This window comes from Taudactylus pleione, unplaced genomic scaffold, assembly GCF_031769625.1.
Source record: "Taudactylus pleione unplaced genomic scaffold, aTauple2 ptg000223l, whole genome shotgun sequence".
Lineage (NCBI taxonomy): Eukaryota > Metazoa > Chordata > Amphibia > Anura > Myobatrachidae > Taudactylus > Taudactylus pleione.
In genome coordinates this window covers 4120071-4145273 of record NW_028284625.1, presented here as the reverse complement: position 1 = coordinate 4145273, position 25203 = coordinate 4120071, and the positions used below count along the sequence as shown (strand labels likewise).

At 44.2% G+C, this 25203-nt stretch overlaps 1 protein-coding gene across 4 annotated transcripts in view; it reads right to left on the bottom strand.

Moving 5' to 3' along the window:
- The window catches only part of CFH (complement factor H), a 695946-nt gene that overhangs the window by 603056 nt on the left and 67687 nt on the right, over window positions 1-25203 (bottom strand). For all 4 annotated transcript variants that reach the window (XM_088478854.1, XM_088478855.1, XM_088478856.1 and 1 more), the window contains exon 4: window positions 13693-13769. In XM_088478854.1, the coding sequence (XP_088334980.1) occupies window positions 13693-13769 (77 nt within the window). The remainder of the gene's footprint in view (window positions 1-13692; window positions 13770-25203) is intronic.

The following is a 25203-nucleotide window of genomic DNA, read 5'->3' as shown; positions in this document are numbered from 1 at the left end:
GGATATATATATATATATATATATATATACAGTGGCGGAACTCCCGGAGATAATGGAGTCATTTGCCGCTGGGCTCCAGCCCTTAAGGGGGCACCTGGCTCCATTGTCCCCCGGGCCATTCCAGGCAATGCTATGGAGATGGAGCGCCGCTGATCGGCGCTCCACCTCCAGCGGCGTCAATACGGGGGGTGCGGTCGCACCCCCTATTTGCCGGGCGCCTGCTGAGTGTGTTACCAGCGGGCGCCCGGCTCCCTCTTTCCCCACGGCGGTAGCCGGAGGAACGGAGCTCACTCCTGAGCTCCGCTTCCGGGTCCCGCAATGCACTATGGGAATGACGTCATGACGTCACTCCCATAGTTCCGAGGAGCGGGCGCCGTGACGGAAGGCAGCAGCACTGGAGTGGGGTGTCAGGTAAGTATTGGTTTGTTTGTTTTTTTGTATGTGTGTGTGTGCTCGTGGGGGGGGGCTCACTACAGGGGGCATTACTGGGGGCTCACTACAGTGGGCATTACTGGGGGCTTACTACAGGGGGCATTACTGGGAGCACTACAGGGGGCATTATGGGGACTTATTACAGGGGGCATTACTGGGGGCTTACTACAGGGGAGATTACTGGGGGCTTTCCACAGGGGGCATTACAGGGGGCTTTCTACAGGGGACATTACTGGGGGCTTACTACAGGGGGCATTACTGGGGGCTTTCCACAGGGGGCTTACTACAGGGGGCATTACTGGGGCTTATTACAGGGGCTTACTACTGGGGGTACTACAGTGGCCCTTACTACTGGGGCACTGCAAAGGGGGATCACTACTGGAGGTACTGCATAGGGAGTTCATTACTGGGGGGCACTACATAGGTGGCACTGCATAGGGGGACCTCTATAGAGGGCACTGCACAGGGGGACCACTACTGGAGGAACTGCATAGGAGGGCAGCAGCTAGGCTGGCATATGTGCTGGTGGGGGTGGTACATTTTAATTTGGAGGGCGCACCAACATTTATCTTGCCCCCGGGCACCTGGGATGAAGTTACGCCACTGTATATATGTATATATATCCAAACTCTCTTATTCAAGTTATAGTCACATAACAAGATGACTATATCAAGCTCAGAACTGGTTCAGCAGGTCAGTAAACATATCCACAGATGTAGCTAGCTCTCACACTACAAGCCAATTAACATTTCAATACATGTGGCCAAGAGCTCTCTGGCTCAAGAAGGTTTGAAACACCTCTTTCATGGCCGCACCTATCAGGTGAGGCGGGGGGAGGGGGTTGAATTCCCATACACAGAGAGAGACCAGAGAGAGACACAGACCATAACGCTGCTGTAGCCATAGCAGAAGGATGGGATCTCAACACTCCCCAATAGAAAATCTGGCTCCTTTCCTACCTGATGGATAAGTATATCTCTCTCTCTCTCTCTCTCTCTCTCTCTCTCTCAACCCATACTTGGCTTACATGGACCTTGATAATAGCGTGGTTAATGATTTGTTTAATAATGTAGTGATCTGTACAGTAGTAAGTTTATATGTGTAAGTCTGTAATGATCGGTGTTAGCATGTGGTAGATGCTGTAGTGGGATCTAGGCTCATGGCCAGCGCTTCCACTAGGCAAGCTTAGGCAGTTTCCTAGGGACGCTGGCCACTAGAGGGAGCCCAGCCCTCCGATCACCCCCCTATTTGCCGGGTGCCCGGTGAGATGGTGTTACCAGCGGGCACCCTGCCCCTTCTCTACCCTCCCCCCCGGCAGACCCGGCTCCTTACCAACTGCTCCCCCAGCACCAGCGGCAGCCGGAGGATGGAGCTCCCTCCTGAGCTCCGTCTTCGGGGTCCCACAGTGCACTATGGGAGTGACGTCATGATGTCACTCCCATAGTTCTGAGGAGCGGGAGACGGGGAAGGACGGCAGCTGTCTCTGGAGAGTAGTTTAAGGTAAGTGTTGTTTTTTTATGTGTGTGTGTGCATGGGGGGCTTACTACTGAGTGCATTACAGGGGCTGCACTACTGGGGGCACTACAGGGGGCATTGCAGGGGCCGCACTACTGGGGGCATCCAGGGGCCTTACTATTGGTGGTACTACAGGGGCCTTACTATTGGGGGCACTACTGGGGACACTACAGGGGCCTTACTACTGGGGACACTACAGGGGACTTACTACTGGGGGCATCATATGGGGGCACTACAGGGGCTTTACTATTGGGGGCACTACATGGGCCTTACTACAGGGGACTTACTACTGGGGGCACCATATGGGGGCACTACAGGGGCTTTACTATTGGGGGCACTACAGGGGCCTTACTACTGGGGGCACTACAGGGGCCTTACTACTGGGTGCACTACAGGGGCCTTACTACTGGGAGCACTATTGGGGGAACTACAGGGGCTTTACTACTGGGGGCACTACATGTGCCTTACTACTGGGGGCACTACTGGGGGCACTACAGGGGCCTTACCATGGGCACTACAGGGGCCTTACTACTGGAGGCACTACAGGGGCCTTACTACTGAGGGCACTGCAGGGGCCTTACTACTGGGGGCACTATATGGAGCACTACAACAGGGGACACTAAAGGGACCCTTACTACTGGGGGCACTTCAAGGGGCATTATTACTGGGGCACTACAGGGAGAATTGCTACTGGGGGCACTACAAGGGCAATACAACTGGGGGCACTACAGGGTCATTTACTTCTGGGGGCACTACTACTAGGGGCACTACAACAGAGGGCACTACTTTTAGGAGCATTACTTTTAATGGGCATTACCTTTAGGGGTATTACTACAGGTTGGCATTACTGCTGGGGGCTCTGCGTAAGGGGCACCATTACAGTGGGCAGTGCATAAGGGGCACCATTACAAGTGGGCATTTAGTGTTTTAGGGGAACTACTACTGTGGGCATTGTGTAAGACCTAAGTTAGAGGGGCCCCCTTAAAATGTTGCTATGGGGCCCAACAAGTTCTAGTTACACCCCTGATACTGAGTTTGTGTATATATATATATATATATATATATATATATACATACAGCAATTATGGCCTGCACTCCAAAGGGCTAAAAATATAATGTGCTCCTGGTGCCTTCCAAGATGACCTATCCCTGTGTTGGGAAGGAAAAAATATATTCAGCAATGGGCGGCACTCCCGGCATCTTCACAAAAAATAAAAACGCTCGTGATATTTAATAACATAAGCATTTGTATGTTTTGTGAAGTCGCCGGGAGTGCCGCCCATTGCTGCATATATATATATATATATATATATGTATATACATATATACTGTCTATATATATGTGTGTGTGTGTATGTATATACATTAGGGGTGAGCGGGTTCGGATTTCTGAAATCCGAACCCCCCCGAGCCCCCCCAATCCGAGGCGGATCCGAGTCAGGCTCTACTTATCCCGCCTGACTCGGATCTGAAATCGAGGCAAAACGTCATCATCCCGCCTTCCGGGTCTCGCGGGTTTTGGAACCTATATAAGGTACCCGCGTCGGCGCCATTTTCTCACTCGGCTGTGGACAGTGAAGAGGGAGGGTGGGAGTTAGGGCTGGCTGGGCTGTGTAGTGTAGTGTAGTGTAGTGCAGTGTAGTGTTGTGCTGTGCTGCGCTGTGCTGCTGTTGTCCATAGGGGCTGTCCACTACTTCAAAGTCCATAGGGGCTGGCTGGACTGTGTTGAGCAGTCAGTTGTCCATAGGGGCTGTGTGCACTCCAAAGTCCTGTGCAGTATCCCAGTCCTAAAGGGGTGCTGTAGTGCTGTCCAGGGGGTGCTCTGTCCATCAGGGGTGCTCCCCCCAAGTGCAAAAAAAAAAAATATTTTTTCTGTGTTTGTGAATTGTGTGCACTGTGGCTGCATGTGCATCAACAAAGGAGCAGCGCCAAGCATGCGCCTGTGTCCCATAAGTAAAAGGCCGGCTGGCTTGTCCGGTAAAGGGTGCTGTAACCCCCAAAGGGCACTCCAAACAAAATAAAAAAATATATTTTTTTGTGTTTGTGAATTGTGTGCGCAGTAGCTGCACGTGCATCAACAAAGTAGTGCCAAGCGTGCGCCTGTGTCATAAGTAAAGGGCCGGATGGCTTGACCGTTAAAGGGTGCTGTAACCCCCAAAGTACACTCCAAACAAAATAAAAAAATATTTTCTGTGTTTGTGAATTGTGTGCACTGTGGCCGCATGTGCATCAACAAAGTAGTGCCAAGCGTGCGCCTGTGTTATAAGTAAAGGGCCGGCTGGCTTGACTGATAAAGGGAGGTGTAACCCACAAAGTACACTCCAAACAAAATAAAAATATATATTTTTGTGTTTGTGAATTGTGTGCACTGTGGCTGCACGTGCATCAACAAAGGAGCAGCGCCAAGCGTGCGCCTGTGTCCCATAAGTAAAGGGCCGGCTGGCTCATTTCTTAAAGGGTGGTGTAACCCACAAAGTGCACTAAAAATCAAAAATTATTTTCTGTGTTTGTGTGCACCTTAGCAGCACGTATATATCAATATAACATAAATGGAGGACCAAACTTTCTCCGATAAAAATAAAATAGGGAAAGATCAAGAACCACTTCCTCCTAGTGCTGAAGCTGCTGCCACTAGTCATGACATAGATGATAACATGCCATCAACGTCGTCTGCCAAGGCCGATGCCCAATGTCATATCATCTGAAGAGAAACGTAAACTTGCCAATATGCCATCTATGACACTGAGTGGCAAGGAACGGCTAAGGTCTTTCCCTATGTTCATGACTAGTGGTTCAGCTTCACATGACGATGGAAGCCCTCCTCCCACTAAAAAAATAAAAAGAGTTAAGCTGGCAAAAGCACAGCGAAGAACTGTGCGTTCTAAGAAGATATCACAAATCCCCAAGGAGAGTCCAAGTGTGGTGGTGGTTGCGATGCCTGACCTTCCCAGCACTGGACGGGAAGAGGTGGCTCTTTCCACCATTTGCATGCCCCCTGCAAGTGCTGAAAGGAGCACCCACAGTCCACTTGCTGATATGCAAATTGAAGATGTCACTGTTGAAGTACAACAGGATGAGGATACTGGTGTAGCTGGCGCTGAGGAGGAAGTTGGTGAGGAGGATTCTGATGGTGATGTGGTTTGTTTAAATCAGGCTCCGGGGGAGACAGTTGTTGTCCGTGGGATGAAAAAGCCCATCACGGTCATGCCTGGGCAGAAGACCAAACATTCCACCTCTTTGGTCTGGCAATATTTCTATCCAAATCCAGACAACAACTGTCTTGCCATATGTACCATATGTAAAGGTGAAATAAGTAGGGGTAGGGACGTTAACCACCTAGGAATATCCTCCCTTATACGGCACCTGCAGCGCGTTCATAAAAAGTTACTGTCAAGTTCAGAAACTTTGGCTAAGACCGTAAGCAGTCCAGGGACACCTAAATCCTTTGTCCTGTTGTATCCAAGCGCCTGCAAACCACACAGTCAACTCCCTCCTCATCAATTTCCTCCTTAGTCAGGATCAGAAGTAGTCCTGCAGGCCATGTCACTGGCATGACTGACTCTCCTATCCGGGATTCTTCCGGAGGATCCTACATTGCTAGCCTACTGCTGCCGCTGCTGCTGCTGTTGCTGCTGCTGGGAGTCATTCATCATCCCAGAGAGGAAGTAGGAACACCACTACTTTTACTAAACAATTGACCCTCCAACAGTCCTTAGCGAGGAGGATGAAGTACGACAGCAGTCATCCTGAAGCAAAACGTATAACTGAGGCCTTGACTGCTATGTTGGTGTTAGACGTGCGTCCGGTATCCGCCATTAGTGCAGTGGGATTTAGATAATTGATGGAGGTAGTGTGTCCCCGGTTCCAAATCCCGTCTAGATTCCACTTCACTAGGCAGGCGATACCGAGACTGTACAGAAACGTCAGAAAAAGTGTCCTCAGTGTCATGAAAAATGCCGTTTTACCCAATGTCCACTTAACCATGAACATGTGGGCAAGTGGAACAGGGCAGACTAAGGACTATATGACTGTGACAGCCCACTGGGTAGATGTATCACCTTACGCAGCAACAGCAGCAGCGTCACCAGTAGCAGCATCTCAGAAATGCCAGCTCGTTCCAAGGCAGGCTACACTGTGTATCACTGGTTTCAGTAAGAGGCACACCGCCGACAACCTCTTAGAGAAACTGAGGGAAATCATCACCCAGTGGCTTACCCCACTTAGACTCTCTTGGGGATTTGTGATATCTGACAACGCCACCAATATTGTGCGGGCATTACATCTGGGCAAATTCCAGTATGTCCCATGTTTTGCTCACACAATAAACTTGGTGGTGCAGAATTTTCTGAAAAGCGACAGGGGTGTGCAGGAGACGCTTTGGGTGGCCCGAAAAATTTCTGGCCACTTTCACCATTCAGCGACTGTATGCCGAAGACTGGAGCGCCAGCAAACACTCTTGAACCTGCCCCACCATCACCTGAAGTAAGAGGTTGTGACCCGGTGGAACTCAACCCTCTATATGCTTCAGAGGATGGAGGAGCAGCAAAAGTCCATTCAAGCCTATACATCCACCTATGACATAGGCAAAGGAGGGGGTATGCACCTAACTCAAGCACAGTGGAGAATGATTTCCGTGTTGTGCAAGGTTCTCCAGCCCTTCGAACTTGCCACACGTGAAGTCAGTTCAGACACTGCCAGCTTGAGTCAGGTCATTCCCCTCATCAGGCTTTTGCAGAAGCAGCTGGAGAAAGTGAAGGAGGAGCTAAGATGGAGCGATTCCGCTCGGCATGTGGGACTTGTGGATGAAGCCCTTCATTCGCTTTGCCAGGATTCCAGGGTGGTCAATCTGTTGAAATCAGACCACTACATTTTGGCCACCGTGCTCGATCCTAGGTTTAAAGCCTATGTGGTGTCTCTCTTTCTGGCCGACACAAGCCTGCAGAGGTGCAAAGACCTGCTGGTGAAAACACTGTCAGCTGAAGCAGAACGTGACACGTCAACAGCTCCTTCTTCATTTTCAACCGCAACTGGGGCTGCCAGGAAAAAACTTAGGCATCCTAAGCAACCCGCTGGTGGGGAAACAGGGCAGGCAGGACCAAGTTTGGACATCTGGTCCGGACTGAAGGACCTGGCAACAATTTCTGACATGTCTACTGTCACTGCATATGATACTGTCACCATTGACAGAATGGTGGAGGATTACATCGGTGACAGCATCCAAGTTTGCATGTCAGTCAGTCCATACCTGTACTGGCAGGAAAAAGAAGCAAATTGGAGGCCCCAGTACAAACTGGCTCTATTTTACCTGAGTTGCCCCCCCTACAGTGTGTACTCTGAAAGAGTGTTTAGTGCAGCCGGGAACCTTGTCAGCGAAAGGCGTAGGAGGTTGCTTCCACAAAATGTGAAGAAGATGATGTTCATAAAAATGAATTATCAGCTCTTCCAGGGAGACCAGCCTCCAGAACGTACAGAGGGACCTGTGGTGGTGGATTCCAGTGGGGACGAGTTAATGCTCTGTGAGGATGAGGATGTACACAACACTGAAGAGGGTGAGGAATCGGTGGATGAGGAGGATGAGGACGACATCTTGCCTCCGTAGAGCCAGTTTGTGCAGGGACAGATTAATTGCCAGCTTGTTTTGTGGGGGCCCAAACGAACCAATCATTTCAGCCACAGTTGTGTGGCAGACCCTGGCGCTGAAATGATTGCTTTGTTAAAGTGTGCATGTCTTGTTTATACAACATAAGGGTGGGTGGGAGGGCCCAAGGACAATTCCATCTTGCACCTCTTTTTTTTCTTTGCATTATGTACAGTTTGGGGCCTAGTTTTTCAAACTGCCATCCTTTCTGCCACTGCAGTATCACGCCTAGATGGGTCACGTGTTTGTGCCGCCCACTCGTGTCGCTTAGTATAGTCATCCGGCTACCTCGGTGCAACCTTTTGGACATAAAAACACTATTGTGAGGTGTGAGGTGTTCAGAATAGACTGGAAATTAGTGGAAATTAAGGTTATTGAGGTTAATAATAGCATATGAGCAGAAAAACTCACAAATTCTGTGATTTTAGCTGTTTTAATTCTTTTTTTAAAAAAAATTCAGATCCAAAACACAAAACCCAGAACCCAAAACACGGAAGGGTGGTTTTGGCAAAACCAATCCAGATCCAAAACACGAAGAAAGATCCAGATCCAAAACCAAAACACAAAACACGAAAAGTGGCCGGTGCACACCCCTAATATATATATATATATATATTAGGGATGAGCGGGTTCGGTTCCCTGAGAACCGAACCCACCCGAACTTCGGGGATCCGGGGCGATCCGAGCCCAAGCTCGGATCTCCCTGTCTGCCCCGGATCCCTCTCCCGAGGCAAAACCTCGAGATCTGCTGTCGGATCTCGAGGTTTTGCCTCGAGCGGCCATTTAAAAAAAAATGCCTTTGCCTTTAATGGGCAAAGTGCTGATTGGCTGACAGAGCCGTCTGTCACGGCTCTCAGCCAATCAGCATTATGGTGCTCATTTGCATGTAGCACGGACTCGTGAGATCCGTGCTACATGCATCTGTGTGATTGACAGTGACACAGAGCACAGATGGGTCAGTGAGACCCGTCTGTGCTGCTGTGTATTTCAATGACACAGATGCACGCACGGACCAGGAGATCCGTGCTACTTGCATCTGTGTCATTGACACAGAGCACTGATGGGTCCGTGAGACCCGTCTGTGCTGCTGTGGTAAATAAAAAAAAAAAAACCTGTGTAAAAAGAGAAAAAAATGGCGTGCCCCCCCCAAAAAAGAGCAACCAGCCCCGGGCATTAGTGACCCAGTGCTGGGTGTGCTTAAATACAGGGGACAAACGACATAGGGGTCCCCTGTACTTAAACACAACCAGCACCGGGCTAGTCAGAACCAGAGCTGGTTGCCAAAATACGGGGGACAAACGACGTAGGGGTCCCCCGTATTCTGCGCAACCAGCTCTGGGCTCTGATCCGGTCCTGGTTCTGGAAATACAGGGGAAAAAAATGAGTAGGGTTCCCCTGTATGTTCCAGAACCAGCACTGGACTTTTTCTAGCGGGGGGCTGATGCCACAGCCAGGGGAGCCCTTTCACCGGGCCCCCCAGCCGCAGCATCAGCCCTGACCGCTAGTCAGCCCAGGCCGGGGATCCCTGGAGAGCTGGGGACCCCCCCAATAAAGGGGTCACCCTCTCCAGGGCACCCCAGGCCCAGGCTGATAGCCCGGGGCTATCCCCGCCACCCCTGGTGGCGGTGGGTGGCGGGTTGATTGTGTGGTGTGGTGTAAATAAAGAATATCAAACATTGTCTTTACAAGTAGAACTGCAAGTCCCAGCAAGCCTGCCCCGCATGCTGGTACTTGGAGAACCACAAGTACCAGCATGCAGGGCATTAAGGGCCCACTAGTACCTGTAGTTCACCTGTAAAAAAATGTTTAAAAAAAACACAGGACACACACACCGTCACAGTATAAGTTTATTAAACATACATACACACACACACATGTACACATACTCACCTATGTAACCTGTAGCATCGGTCCACTTGTCCGGTAAAGTATCCATAGGGGACCTGTGAAAAAAAACATACTCACCATCTCCTATGCGAGGTTCTGTCCTCTTCGTTCCAAAGTAGGCATCCCCGGACTTGGCAAAAAAAAAAAACGAAAACGCGATCCACGAACTTAGTACCGTTCTATAGAACGGTACTTCCCGAATGAGAGCTTAGCGGCGGGGTATCACCATGGAAACCCCGCTGCTAAGCGTTCATTGGCTGAGAGAGGCCATCTCCCGTCTCTCTCAGCCAATGAACGGCTCCCTCCATTGTAGTCAATGCTGGGAGCCGCAAGGTTATTAAAGTTTACCCTGCGGTTCCCACCATTGACTACAATGGAGGGAGCCGTTCATTGGCTGAGAGACGGGAGATGACCTCTCTCAGCCAATGAACGCTTAGCAGCGGGGTTTCCATGGTGATACCCCGCCGCTAAGCTCTCATTCGGGAAGTACCGTTCTATAGAACGGTACTAAGTTCGTGGATCGCGTTTTCGTTTTTTTTTTTTGCCAAGTCCGGGGATGCCTACTTTGGAACGAAGAGGACAGAACCTCGCATAGGAGATGGTGAGTATGTTTTTTTTCACAGGTCCCCTATGGATACTTTACCGGACAAGTGGACCGATGCTACAGGGTTACATAGGTGAGTATGTGTACATGTGTGTGTGTGTGTGTGTGTGTATGTATGTTTAATAAACTTATACTGTCACGGTGTGTGTGTCCTGTGTTTTTTTTAAACATTTTTTTACAGGTGAACTACAGGTACTAGTGGGCCCTTAATGCCCTGCATGCTGGTACTTGTGGTTCTCCAAGTACCAGCATGCGGGGCAGGCTAGCTGGGACTTGCAGTTCTACTTGTAAAGACAATGTTTGATATTCTTTATTTACACCACACCACACAATCAACCCGCCACCCACCGCCACCAGGGGTGGCGGGGATAGCCCCGGGCTATCAGCCTGGGCCTGGGGTGCCCTGGAGAGGGTGACCCCTTTATTGGGGGGGTCCCCAGCTCTCCAGGGATCCCCGGCCTGGGCTGACTAGCGGTCAGGGTTGATGCTGCGGCTGGGGGGCCCGGTGAAAGGGCTCCCCTGGCTGTGGCATCAGCCCCCCGCTAGAAAAAGTCCAGTGCTGGTTCTGGAACATACAGGGGAACCCTACTCATTTTTTGTCCCCTATATTTCCAGAACCAGGACCGGATCAGAGCCCAGAGCTGGTTGCGCAGAATACAGGGGACCCCTACGTCGTTTGTCCCCCGTATTTTGGCAACCAGCGCTGGTTCTGACTAGCCCGGTGCTGGTTGTGCTTAAGTACAGGGGACCCCTACGTCGTTTGTCCCCTGTATTTAAGCACACCCAGCACTGGGTTACTAATGCCCGGGGCTGGTTGCTCTTTTTTGGGGGGGTGCACGCCATTTTTTTCTTTTTTTACACAGGTTTTTTTTTTTTTTTTTACCACAGCAGCACAGACGGGTCTCACGGACCTGTCATTGCTCTGTGCCAATCACACAGATGCATGTAGCACGGATCTCCCGGGTTCGTGCTACATGCAAATGGGCACCATAACGCTGATTGGCTTCCTGTCTGCCACTGCAGTGCCACTCCTAGATGGGCCACGTGTTTGTGCCGCCCCCTTGTGTCGCTTAGCATAGTCATCCAGCTTCCTCGGTACAACCTTTTGGCCTAAAAACAATATTGTGAGGTGTGAGGTGTTCAGAATAGAGTGGAAATGAGTGGAAATTAATGTTATTGGGGTTATTAATAGCGTAGGAACAAAAAAAGGCCCATTTATGTGATTTTAGCGGGTTTTTTTTATTTTTTAAGAAAAAATCCAGATCCAAAACACAAAACCCAGAACCCAAAACACGGAAGGGTGGTTTTGGCAAAACCAATCCAGATCCAAAACACGAAGAAAGATCCAGATCCAAAACCAAAACACAAAACACGAAAAGTGTCCGGTGCACACCCCTAATATATATATATATATATATACTGTATATGTATGTATATATATATATATATATATGAACTGTATATACAGTATATATAGTCTTTCCACAAAATTCAATTTTTGTCTTTATTTTTTTTAAATTAGCTGCTTGTTTTTCATAGGATAGATTTTAGGGTCGGCGCTTGCTTCACTTATACGGTCGGTGTAATTAAGCACAGGTGCTGCAGATCCTAAAGTTAGACTACCCAAATCTAACTGTAACAAATTGCAAAACGGGAGTGACACATGTGTGAGTTCACATACGTGTCAATAGTGGGACTGCGCTCCGAACAAATGGTGTATAAATAAACTCATATGAAAATGACTGAGTCTCAAAAGTGATTGAATATTTTAAGACTATTTTAATGTTGATCTCTACCTAGATAATAGCAATGATGAAGGCTGCTGCTTCCAAATAACATGTAAGATATATAGAGAGGGAGGGTGGTGATGCAATGAACATGAATACAGAAATAACTCTGCTGATAAAGGGTCAGTATTATGATACCAGGCACTAACTGGCAAACAGGTGAGAAAAGGGTGCAGAGGGAGGGCGTCCCACACCCTACTGCACTACAGATCCAAAATAATATAAATAAAGTCAGTCTAGAAGAAAAGTCAACTTGCTGATGTGTGCGGTCAGACCCAAGTGGTCTGTGATCCGTCTGTTAAAGTAAATAAAAGTCCCGGTGAGGCCTCACCTTCTGATGAACGTGGACGTTTTTCCTGGTCCTGTCTTCGTTCTGCCTCTTGGGGTCCAGGCTTCCTCTCTGTCTCCGCCGCTGGTAGGGCCGTATTCCGGCAACTGTAATGCTAACAGTTGCAGGCTTGGACCCCACAGAGTCCGTACGCCGAAATCCCGTGCAGCGCCGCGATCTCGCGAGAGGTCGCGGGCTGTGCGGGAAGCTGGTATCATAATACAGACCCTTTATCAGCAGAGTTATTTCTGTATTCATGTTCATTGCATCACCACCCTCCCTCTCTATATATCTTACATGTTATTTGGAAGCAGCAGCCTTCATCATTGCTATTATCTAGGTAGAGATCAACATTAAAATAGTCTTAAAATATTCAATCACTTTTTTATACACCATTTGTTCGGAGCGCAGTCCCACTATTGACACGTATGTGAACTCACACATGTGTCACTCCCGTTTTGCAGCTTCTTTTACATAGCTTGAGTACATTTTTAGACATGTTCTATTTAGACATCATAGAGTCATGGTTTAAAAGTTCCCTGTATTCTTTTCAGTGCAGTTTAACATCTGACCATGCTTCCTAATAACTACCTGGCTTACCAGCATACCAAATATTTGACTTTGACCCCACATATGCTCATTGATAACTTTCTAACTACCAGTTTACTAAAACCTGGGTATTAAAGGAATCAGCAATCAGGGCCATTAACTAGTATGGGGACCTTCATTTATCAAATTCTGAAATGTAAAAGTTTTCAGAGTTTGACTGCTGGAACCTATAGGAAGGAGACCCGGGTTGCAAGGAAGGATCTGATTGAATACCTCCACCCCCTCCGACCCTGGCAGAAGGCAAGCATGATCTCAGTTCTTACATGTCTACTAGCTCTGCCAGATCAGACTTGGCAGTGTAACATTTTTCCACAGGTAAGTAGCCCTGGAATCCGTAATGGTAAGTATCACAGGGGTAGCTGCTTTTTAGACAGCTCTCCATGGACCAAATACAGAATTGCTTCAGTTGGTTGATTTCCTCTACCACAACTCACTGTGAGATGTATACATAATTCTCAAGAGGCTTTAGGGGCATATTTTTGAATATGCCCCTAACTCTGATCACATTTAATAAAGCTTCTTTTGCCTGCAGTCACTGGAATTCATTTGTGAAAAAAAGAACACTGCAAATAAATTGGCAATTCCATTATACTTTGCCTTATTTATATATTTTATAATATTATAAATTAAACTAATAGAAGTATTAAATTATTCAGTATTATGGTACATAAAATAGGTTATGTACTTTGATTTTTTTAGTACATCTAAATGTGTACCCTTCAGTAAATTTTATTTTGTGTAAATATGACAAATTATCCATGATTTCACATATTATGATCTTAGTACTTTGTCTGATTGATTTTTGAGATTGCGGGCCATTACATAATTTTTTGTACTGCTAGCCTGTAACTTATGTACTTGATGATTATAGTATTTGTATTTCTTATTTTACCTTCACAGTGAGGAGGGAAATTGCTCCAGCCAGTAGCAGTGCATTCTCGTTTTCTCTGTTTGCTCACCATCTGATACCTATAGAAATAATTATATTTGGTTATATTATAAATGCAAATGCCATTTGAATTATTTGAAATGCTCTATAGAAATTGTGTTAAATTAGAAAAAGGGAGAACAATTAATAAAAAATGGCCCTTTTAAACAGAGTACACACATTTTAAGAGATGAGCGGTTCCATTTTGCAGAAAGCCAAACACCCGAATTTGGGGTTTCCGAAGAGAACTGAGGCCCTCATTCAGAGCCGTACGCTCTGAGCAGAGTGCACGCTCTGAATGAGGGCCGCCCTCCATAATTATGGAGCGTCCTCCTGGACGCTCATATAGCTGTGGGTCACCACCCACAGCCTATACGAGCGTGCAGTTTGATGGCCGCGATGGTCTTGACCATCGCGACCATCGCCACTGCGAGCCGGAGCCTGCGGTTGAGTTTTTCAACCGCAAGGCCCGGAGTGATTTTGGCTCTATCAGAGCCAAAATCACTCCCACTGACATCACTAGTGATGTCAGTGGGCCGGCTTCTGACGGTAGGCGTTCCCTTGGGAACGCCCCCGTCAGGGAGGCCTGCCCCCGGCACGCCCACCAAAGGGGGCGTGCTGTCAATCAACATCGACAGCACGCCCCCTTTGATCAGACACAACGAGCAAAGGAAAGTCCTTCGCTCGTCGCGTCTGGCGCATGTGCACAACGGAGCTCCCGCCGTCGTGCGCATGCGCAGTGCACAACATCGACCCACTTGCGAGCGGACAGCCGCTTGCGAGTGGGTCTGAATCAGGCCCTGAGTCCCAGTTCAGGTCTTTCCCCCAGGATCGGATCTCGAAACAAGGCAAAACATAATTTCATTGGAAATATCAGATCTTGTGTGTTTTGGATTGCATTTAAGAGTCCCTCCCTCATGATAAGGCAGGAGAGTGTATGGAGACGGTGTGAGTTGTAGTTACTCTTCAAAAGATGCCAGGTTAGATTAGAGAGAGTTGTAGATGGAATAGGTGGGAAGGGTGACTGCAGGCATATTTGTTACTGTGTACTTGTGCTTGTTATTCAGACATACTAGCTAGCAACTGCAATCCAGTGCACTGCAGTATAAACAGCATAAAGGCTACTGTGTGTTTGTTTGTCAGGCATAATAGCACCTGCAATCCAGTGGTACAAAAAAGGATCTTGAATCAAATATGTTTGTTAAAGTGAACTTCTTGCACTTGTTTTATATTGCCACTTGTACAGTATATGAGGGCAGAGGCCATGTGATTTCAAGCTTTTTTGTCCAAAAAATATTATACTGTGCTGTGTCTGAGTGATCTGCACCTCAAAGAAGACCTCTTTAAAGAAAAAAAAAAATGGAAAAATAAAATCTTTTTTATTTCCAGTATATTATAATTGAATGTATATAGTATTTCATAAGTGTGTGTCTTGGAGAGGCAGCATATATTACTGTCCTTGCTCTGAGCATTATTGTGTCCTCGTTAGGTGCACCCCAAAATAATTAAAGTGCAAAAAATACCTTTTTTTTGTCTGGTGTCAAAAAAAATCTGCTGTCTTTTGTAATTCAATTTAAATAGTATTTGAAGAGGGTGTGTCTTGTAGTAGCAGAATATATTACTGTTCTTATTCTGGGTGTTGTAGTGTCCCCGTTAGCTGCATCCCAAATTAATTAAAGTGAAAAAAATACTTTATTTTGTCTGGTGTCAAAAAGAATATAGAGTCTTTTATAAGTGAATTGAAATACAATTTCAAGAAATTGAGTCTTGGAAAGGCAGTGTATATTATTGTACTTATTCTGGATGTGGTCATGTCCCTATTAGCTGCACCCCAAAATAATTTTAAATGGAAAAAAATACAATTTGTTTTTCGCTATAAAAAATCTGCAGTCTTTTATAATAAAATTCAAATTGTATTTCAAGAGTGTGTGTCTTGAAGAGGCAGCTTTTATTACTGTACCTACTCTGGGTATTGTCATGTCCCCTTTAGCTGCACCCAAAAACAACAAAAGTTGAAAAAAATATAATTAAATTCTAGTGTCAAAAAAAATCTTGTCTTTTAATAAAACTGCATTGTAAAGGCAAAAGTCTCTCATTCCTTCTCTCATTATATGTTCACTTGGTGTGGTGGTGGTAGTTGAGTTCAATTAAGTAGCTAGCTTTACTGATATGATGTAAAAAATAAAATCAATCATTGATCAGTGGACAGAATTAGTATTAGTGTTGGCAGTCATAGTACTTCAACATCTGATTTTAAAGGAGGTCAATGGAAAAGAAGGTGCACCTCAAATTTAAAAAGTATTTCAAAATCTTAAAGACAACCTCACCTCTAGCTATGAAAGGAAAATTTATGCTGAAACACCTAAAATTGCAAACATTCCATACACCATATGCAGTGGCAATAAAACGCTCAGACCATGGCCTTTCTTTGCGAGCGGTGGTCCTGCTACTGCTGAATGCCTATTGCAAAAGCCAGGGCCAATCACAGTCAAACATCTTCTACAACCTCACATGTGGCATCTTCTCACGCTAAATGTTTCACCTCTAACATAGGCCAATCAGTGCACAAAAAGAACGCTAAGGCTGAAGAACAAAGCGTGTATTCTCAAACTTTATAGATTCCTGAAGAGGCTAAGGATGTTCCCGACTGCTGTGTGTGAGTCTTATATTTATGATACTAAACCCAATGAACCCTCCTTCCATCATTTATGGCGAGGATGAGTAGTGGTAAAGGTAATATTGATGATGATAATGATAACATAGAAATTGAGGATGCTGCCTTGGAAGTATAACATGATGAGGTGGATAATTGTTAATTGTGTATGTAACACTAATAAGGATGTTGATGATGAATGTGTTGGACACAAACAAGTTGATAAAATTTATAAGGATGATTTTGTTTGTCTCAAAGTAAGTCAGCCATCAGTGGCAGCAGTTCTTGCCAGTAATAAAAAGGAAGGATATTGTCATACCTGGGCATACAACAAAAAAAGCCACCTTCCATGTGGAATCACTCTTACCCAAAATCTGACAACATTTGTTAAGGCATCTGTACCATTTGTGCTGCCAAAATAAGTAGAAGTAGGTATGTTAACCAGATAAGCACCTCCTCCCTGTTATGTAGTTTGCAGCAAGTTTATGCAAATTATGTATCAAAATCTGCAAAATCGTGTAAAATAATAACAAGCAGTCCAGCATCAGCTACCAAAAACGTCCTCATTGATGACCAGAGGTGGTCCTTTTGCATCTAATTTTTAAAGGCTAAATTACTCCACCCAAGAAGAATCCTTGTCGCTAGAGCTGCTGCTGGGGGTGAATATTAATCACAGAAGAGAACCAAAAAGACTAGTAGTTTCAAAAAACAGTTGACTATGAAACAATCACTTGCAAGAAGAACCATGTATGACAGCTGCCATCCTGATGTACAGCAGATTACTGAAGCCATGACCGCTATGTACAGCAGCTAGATCTGTACCCAATATCCACCATCAATACATCTGATTTTAGATGATTAGTTCAGGTTATGTATCCACACTAACAAATTCCATCTCTATTCTATTTGACCAGAAAAACAATTCCTCACCTGTAGCAGAACACTTAAAAAATTATTTTTTGTCTAGAAAATGCCATTATACCGACTATCCACTTAACTACATATATATGGATAAGAGATAAGAGTTACTGGTCAAACTTAAGATTAAATGGCTTTGAAAGCCCTCTGGGTGGGTGTATCACCTTTAGGAGCAGCAGAGTCTAAAATACAATGCCAGCTCATTCGCCGGCAGGCTACTCTCTGTATCACAGGCTTTAGTTAGATGCATACCAGTGTCAATCTGTTGGAAAAAGTCATTGATGTAGTACAAAATGACTTACCCTGCTAAGAATCAGAATTTTTAATTTCCAATAATGTAAGGAACATTGTATTAGCATTACAGCGGAGTCAATTTGAACTTGTACCATAATTTGCGCACTCAATAAACTTTGTGATTCAGAATTATTTTAAAAAAACAGGTGTGAACAGGACATGCTGACTGTGGCTTGTAAATTTCTCTGAATTTTTGACATTGCTATTCCACTAACTAAAGCAAGAGGTAGTAAATAGATGTAAGTCCACCCTTTATGCTACAGCACTCTATGAACAGCATTTGTGAACAATGAAGTGAAGTCAGACACTGCTTGCTTGAGTCAGGTCCTACCCTAAATTAAACTACTGGAAAAGCACTAAAAAAGCTGAAGGAGGAGATGAAACTACATTATTCTACTAAGTATGTTGGACTTGGTTTTCTTTGACCCAAGTGTTTGCAACATTTATATATTTTGGAAACCATGCTGGATCCTAGGTATAATTTGTATGTAACGTCTTTACTTTCAACTGACACAGAACTTAAGAGATGTAAAGTTGCCAGCTCAAGTTGCACATGAAATGACAACATCTCCTGCTGAAAATTATGCTGTTAGGACCTTTTCCATGAGACCCACTGATGATGATGAAGAGTCAACTCAGTGCACAAGAGTGAAATATTATGACTTCTGAACAGGCTTTAATTTGGCCACATATATTGACACCTCTTCCATGACTCATTCTAATAAAGTAAGCATCAATAGAATGATAGAGAAATACTTTAATGATAATGTTCAAATTACCATGTCAAAAAGTACCTTTCAATGCTGAGAGTAAAAAAAGACAATTTGGAGCCCTTTGTACAAACTAGCTATGGTATACTTAAGCTGACTACACACCAGTGTGTACTTGGAAAGAGTATTTAGCACAGCCAGGAACCTTGTGAGTGATTGGCATATTAGGCTACTTCCAATAAATGTGGAAAAACTGATGTACTGTACAACAAAATGAACTGCAAATTATATGAGAAAGACCTTTGCTACCAATTACAACATAGACTAACATGATTGAGTCCAAAGATAATGAGCTTTATATTGTGTTTTGGAGATATTAACAGCAGTGATGATGAGGATGATGACATCTTGAACTTTGAGGAATATTAACACTCTTAGGTTTAAGACCATTGGTAGATTGGTTTATTCAAACCACCAAAATGATTTTTTTTGTGGGTGCCTATAGCTGTTGCAGAAGTGCTTGGTCTGTGTATGTCCTTTTAAATATACAACATAAGGGTGCATGGGAGGGCCTAAGGAAAATTCCATCCTGCACCATTTTTCATTATGGGCTTTGCCAAGATTGTGTTCGTTTGTCAGGCAGTGTATATTACTGTACTTTGCTGGGGCAATTGTGTTCTGAATCTTGCAAGACCATTTATTTTTTTTGGTCTCTGAATAATTTATTAGAAATTATGCAGACAACTAAATAAAATCACCACCATTTTCAAAACAACTTTTGATTTTTCTCCCCTGATCAAACAGAAATAAAACAAACAAATCAGAATATTGTATTTAACATTGTTACTCTTCCCTTTTTAATATATACTGTGACAGTGCAAATACAATTTGGTCTAAATTTACAGACTGATGAGAGAAACAATGTACAGTTGTCTACATTCACCAAAAGGTAGATGCAAAGGGTAAAACATTACAAATTGTACAGAACTCTCAGGGTTTGGAACTAGATTATCTAAATTATTAAGGGTCTAATCAATGTGATAACAATTTTCAGGTTACTTCACTGAAAATTACTATTATCAACTATAATTCTTTAGGTCACTCATTTTAAATGGAACAGTGTTATGTGATTTGCTGGTTGGATTCATTGAGTTTGAAAACCCACATTTGCATGCTTGTTTTTCAATATTCTTTTTAATGTATCCAATGTACTTTCCTTTATAGTTATAATTAATAATTAATTAATGCTTTACCTGGCTTTCAGCAAATACTCTACATCCATTTACTGGTACTGGTCTCTGGCCAGTGATATATTGCTTGGAGAAGTTTGTTATTAACTCATTATAAATTTCTACTTTGTATCTTGTCTTTTCTAAAATTATTCATTTCTATTGTCCCAAGTCCTGTGATTTCTTGGTTGGATTCAGTGTGTTTGTAAACTCACATTTGGATACTTGTTTTTTAATATTTATTTCCATATATCTGATGTACTTTCTATATAGGTTACAACTAATCATCAATTCTTTACCATCCACTAAATGCTTTACTGCACCTACTATGCCTTTACTGGCCTCAGGCCTGTGATATGTTGTTTGGAGTAAGTTTGATGGTGATCTAGTTTTCTACTAGACATTACTATCACAGCAACCACCTCTACTGACCTTAGGCCTTTGAATGGCTGGTTGGGAAGTGTGTTGGTAATAAATATATTATATTTTCTACTAGGCTTTTTAATGTTATACTATTAGTTCTTGATTAATGAAAACATTCTATGGGGTGATAAAGTTCATAAAATTTTCATCCTGTCTGCCTTTGCTGTGTCGCTCTGTTCTGTCGCCAGCCAGCTCGCTGCAGCCTTTGGCCAATATTACTGAAAACAATATTTTGAGCTGTGAGGTGGTTCAAATTAACTGAAAATTACAGGAAACTAATCTTATTGATTGTAATACTATAGGAACAAAAGCAGGTCAACATTACATGATTTTAGCTGTTTTTACTCATTTTTAAAGAAATACAAAGCCAAAACCAAACATTTAAGGTTTTTTTTTGCCAAAACCAAAATACGATGAAGATTTAGAACCAAAACCAAAGCACAGGGGTCTGCGCACATCTCTAATTTTAAATGAGGCCAATTACTAAACCATTGTCATTTGACAAAAAAAAAAGATTAAATGGGCAATTTATTTAGATAAAGCACAAATATACTCCCCACTGCCTATTATTATTATTATTATTATTATTATTATTATTATTATTATTATTATTATTATTATTATTATCCTTTATTTATATGGTGCCACAAGGGTTCCGCAGCACCTCACAAAGTACTTTAACAAATGAGCAAACTCGTAAAACAGTGACTTACAGTACAAGACAATATAGAATAAGAACATAGTTTATAAACATTGCTGCAGTGATCATAACACTCAAAAGGGGTGACACAGATAGGGTAGACAGTGAGGAAGAAGCATGTAAACAGCAGATTAGGATGAGAGCTGGAAGGCATTGAAGTAGCGAGTCTTGAGATCCCGTTTGAAGATTTGTGCAGAGTTGGAGAGTCTGATAGGGAGAGGGAGAGAGTTCCAGCGGAAGGGAGCAGCAAGGGCGAGATCTTGGAGGCAGGAGTAAAAGGAAGTGATCAATAGGCAAGAGAGGTTGGATGCATTTGTAGGAAAGGGAGGGAGATTAGTGTGATGTAGATGAAGGTGTGGTGAAGTGATAGGGAGAGTAGGGTCGGGTGCTGAGTTTAGTGGTTGGGTAGTAGGACCATTGTGGGGGAGAAAATAATGAAAGAGGAGTAATAGGAGAGGAGTAGGAGGGAAGCAGAGGGGAGGCATACAGACAGAGGAGGGGAGAGAAGGGGAGGAGACTAGGGGGAAAGGATAGAGGTGGGAACAGGGGGCAGAATAAAGGATTAGGTAGGCACTGAGTAAAGGGAGAATTTTAAAAAAACATGATCACAGTGTGGATGAGGTAAGAATAGTGTATGTGTGAGAACAACAGTGTTGAAGGTTTTTCAAAAATGCTGGTGAAAGAACACTGTTGGCAAATGCATATGCTTGATGACCAAAGTTTTTTTTTTGTTTTAAAGGGTTTTGAAAATGAGTAATAAAAAAAGAAGTTCAAAGTTGTGAGGCTAGGCAAAAGCAATAGTAAATCAGTCCGGATATGCAAGGTTTAGAGGTTACTTTGCATTGGTACAAATAAGAATTTAGGGCCTGATTCAGAGCCGAACGCTCTGAGCAGAGCGCTCGCTCTGAATCAGGGCCCTCCTCCATTAAAATGGAGCGTCCTCCTGGACGCTCGTATAGCTGTGGGTCACCACCCACAGCATATACGAGCGTCCTAAAAGATGGTCGCGATGGTCTTGACCATCGCGACCATCGGACTTGTGAAGGAGACCCTGCGGTAGGGTTTCCCAGCCGCAAGCCCTGGAGTGATTTTGGCTCTATCAGAGCCAAAATCACTCCCACTGACATCACTAGTGATGTCAGTGGGGCTGGCTCCAGACGGTAGGCGTTCCCATGGGAACGCCTCCGTCTGGCAGGCACGCCCCCGGCACGCCCACCAAAGGGGGCGTGCTGTCAATCAACATCGACAGCACGCCCCCTTTGGTGCGAGACCACGAGCGATGGAAAGACCGTCGCTCGTTGCGTCTCGCGCATGCGCACGACGGAGCTCCCTCCGTCGTGCGCATGCGCAGTGGGGAACATCGACCCGCTTGCGAGCGTACTGCCGCTCGCGAGTGGGTCTGAATGACCCCCATAGTTTTTAGTGAAAAAGTGGCAGCACAAATAGTAGCAAGTGAGATAATGTCTTTGCAATGACCAGACAATTAACCATAATTCATTCAATCATACATGAAAAGTCTATTCACTTACACTTTTCTCTGGTATAGTATTCACATTCTATTGATTATGAACCCCAATGCAGAATATGTTAGTTTATTTATCTACACCTTAAACAATTATGTCACTATGCATTGTTTCATTGCTTTTTGGCAAAATGTTTATATGCTGTTCTTTTTCCTGTCTTAATTCACTTTCCTGGTCTTCCCTGTACCATGGTTCCCCCTTATCTCTACTATGCCCATCTACCTTGTGTTAAACTATGTATCATAGTTTAAAAATACTCCCAAAATATTAATAAAAAACAACTACATTTGTTAATATAATACTTTTGTTAATATGAATTTTAACGTCTACCATCTGGCAAGCTCAGTAGTCTATTTAGCTCATACATTGAAGAGAAAATATTTAAAGAAAATAAAATGGTCATAATCCATTTACCTTCTGACCTAATTGACTTATAGAGGTATAATCGGGTTCCAAATTTACAAAGAATATTTACAGTCTATATAGAGAAATTTAAGTGAGTCAACAACAAAGATTTTAAATAGATAACACCATGGTGCTTATGTAATAGAGTCTGACTTGCAGCCACTGCGGGAACTCCAGCCTGGTTTTGCCAGTAAAATGATTGTCACTTTAAATAACTGGGGAGACTCGCAGGAGTTCTCGCAGTAATTTGAACTCAATGGTAGGTCTGTACCATCTATAATATAGTATATAATCTAATGCTTATTACAACAAATGGACTTAGATGGGATCTCCATTATTATCAGCTAAATTAGCCTGTAAGGTTTAAGGAGGGTAATTTATGTAATATAATTTATTCTCAAAGAAGAACTATGCATTGTATAGCCATGCTAATTTAGCTGATAGTAATGGAGGTCCCATCTAAGTCCAGTTGTTGTAATAAACCTCAGATTATATATTATATTATATATGGTACAGACCTACCATTGAGTTAAAAATATAAAACATTCAACATACAAGTAATATATAAGTAATACAACAATATTATATAACCATTGATTTCCACTCAATATAATAATTTCTGAGCACAATAAGAAATATTAATGAACAATTCTTGTTTATTCTTATGTATTTTCTCCTAAAATGGATGAAACATGGTGCAGTCCAATCCCAGTTGGATATCTAAATAAAGCTGCCTGATGTCTGAAGTATCAAATCTATGTAATAGAACCTTCACACACTGGACCTCATTCAGAGTCTCTCGCTAGCGCTGTGTGCTCACAAGTGGTCCGATGGTTTGCGTACACGCATGCGCACTCTTAATTCTGCGCCTGCGCAAAGTACTCTGTGCGATAGCAGGCTGCTCGCTCACCCAGCAAAGACAGCCTAGTGAAATGAGTGACAGGAGAGACCGTTTGTGGGTGGTAACAGGGGTAGGACACTAATAACGGGGGAGTGGAGGTGCAAACGCAGGCGTGCCTGAGTGTTTCAACTCCATTTTAGAGGCATGCATAATTAACACGCAGTGTCATAGTACATGTGACATGCTTGTTTTTACACTGAAGTCCTCGCAGTGCTTGCGGTAGGGTAAGGCAACCACAAGCGTTGCGATCGCTTCCGATTGTCCTCGATGTACCAATGTTTTAATACACTTCCTGGAGATGACGTGTGCTGGTGGGCGGCTCTGCCTGTGCAATTGGGCGTACGCTGGCCGCTCGCTAAGACATGGTGGGCGTGCTTATGCCTTGGCGAGCAATTGCTTCCCATGGTGTCACGTTGGCAAATTTGCATACGCTGGGGGCGAGCAATCGCATCTAGCAAAAGACTCTGAATGAGGTCCCCTGTTTGTGAACTTAAAGATGGCCGCTGATGCATCTGACGGCCCAGTGAGCATGCACATAGCAAGGACTGTGCGTCAATAGAGAGGACTAGGCGGAAGTAGCATTCATAGAAGATGGACGGAAGTGAAGTAAGCCCGGAGAGGATTGTGGGAACACAGGCCAGACACACGTATAAGCGAGGCTTAGATAGTGAGGGCTGAGTTGACAAATCTTAGCACTTAAATGCAGGGTGGAAGTGATGTTATATTGAATGCTAATGCATGCCAATTTGTCCCTATTAGTGTGGTTTATAAGCTGGAGCACCACACTGGAGCTATATCCCTTTGATGAAGTCCTGAAGCAGATAAAATGTGTTGAGCTCAATCCACTTACCTTCATTAACTTTTGACCATCCTTTTTAAGATAAGTTTAGGACATACTTGCCGACATTCAGCTCCCTCCTTCCGGGAGGGAGCTGAATGCCTGCCATCTGCGGGGGTTGTGGCTGGGCTATGATGACGTTTTGGGGGGCCAGGGGAGTGACCGCATGATTGCGTCATTGTGGCCCCGCCCCCTCTTCACAATGCCGGAAAAAAGGCATTGCAAAGCAGGGGGCGGAGCCACGATGACGCGATTCAGCGCAAATCGCATCATCAGGCCCCCCGTGGCAGGGGTTTTTACTAGTAGTCTGGGGGGGAGGCGGCAGCTGGGAGGCTTGGCTGCCTTTCCGGGGGGTTGGGAGCGGTACCCAATATTCGGGAGGCTCCCGACCAAATCGGGAGGGTAGGCAAGCCTGGCTTAGGATCCATCCTTGTCCTATGTCCTTTTAATTATGATATTGATTTTCCTTATTTATTATGAAATGTAATTAAGCCTGAAGTTTTTTTTAAAAATGAAATGTTCTTATTTATTGTTTTTTTTAATTTATGTAGTTAATTAAATCTCTTTTTATTGACATATGGACACTTCAGGATATTGCTTCTTTTCTCTGAATATATATATATTTATATATATATATATATATCTATATATATATGTTATATATTCTTGGTATTAGTTTGCTGATATATTAAGCACTTTTTGAGCACATATTTGGTTCTACACAGCTATTTTAGTTTATGCCTGATGCACACCTAACACTTTCATCCAAATAGATATTTAACCCACGTTAACACAGGCACTATGCACTTTTAAACAGTCTACACATGAATGCTGCTTATTCATTACATTAATATATATACATTGAAGGCCACTAACTATGT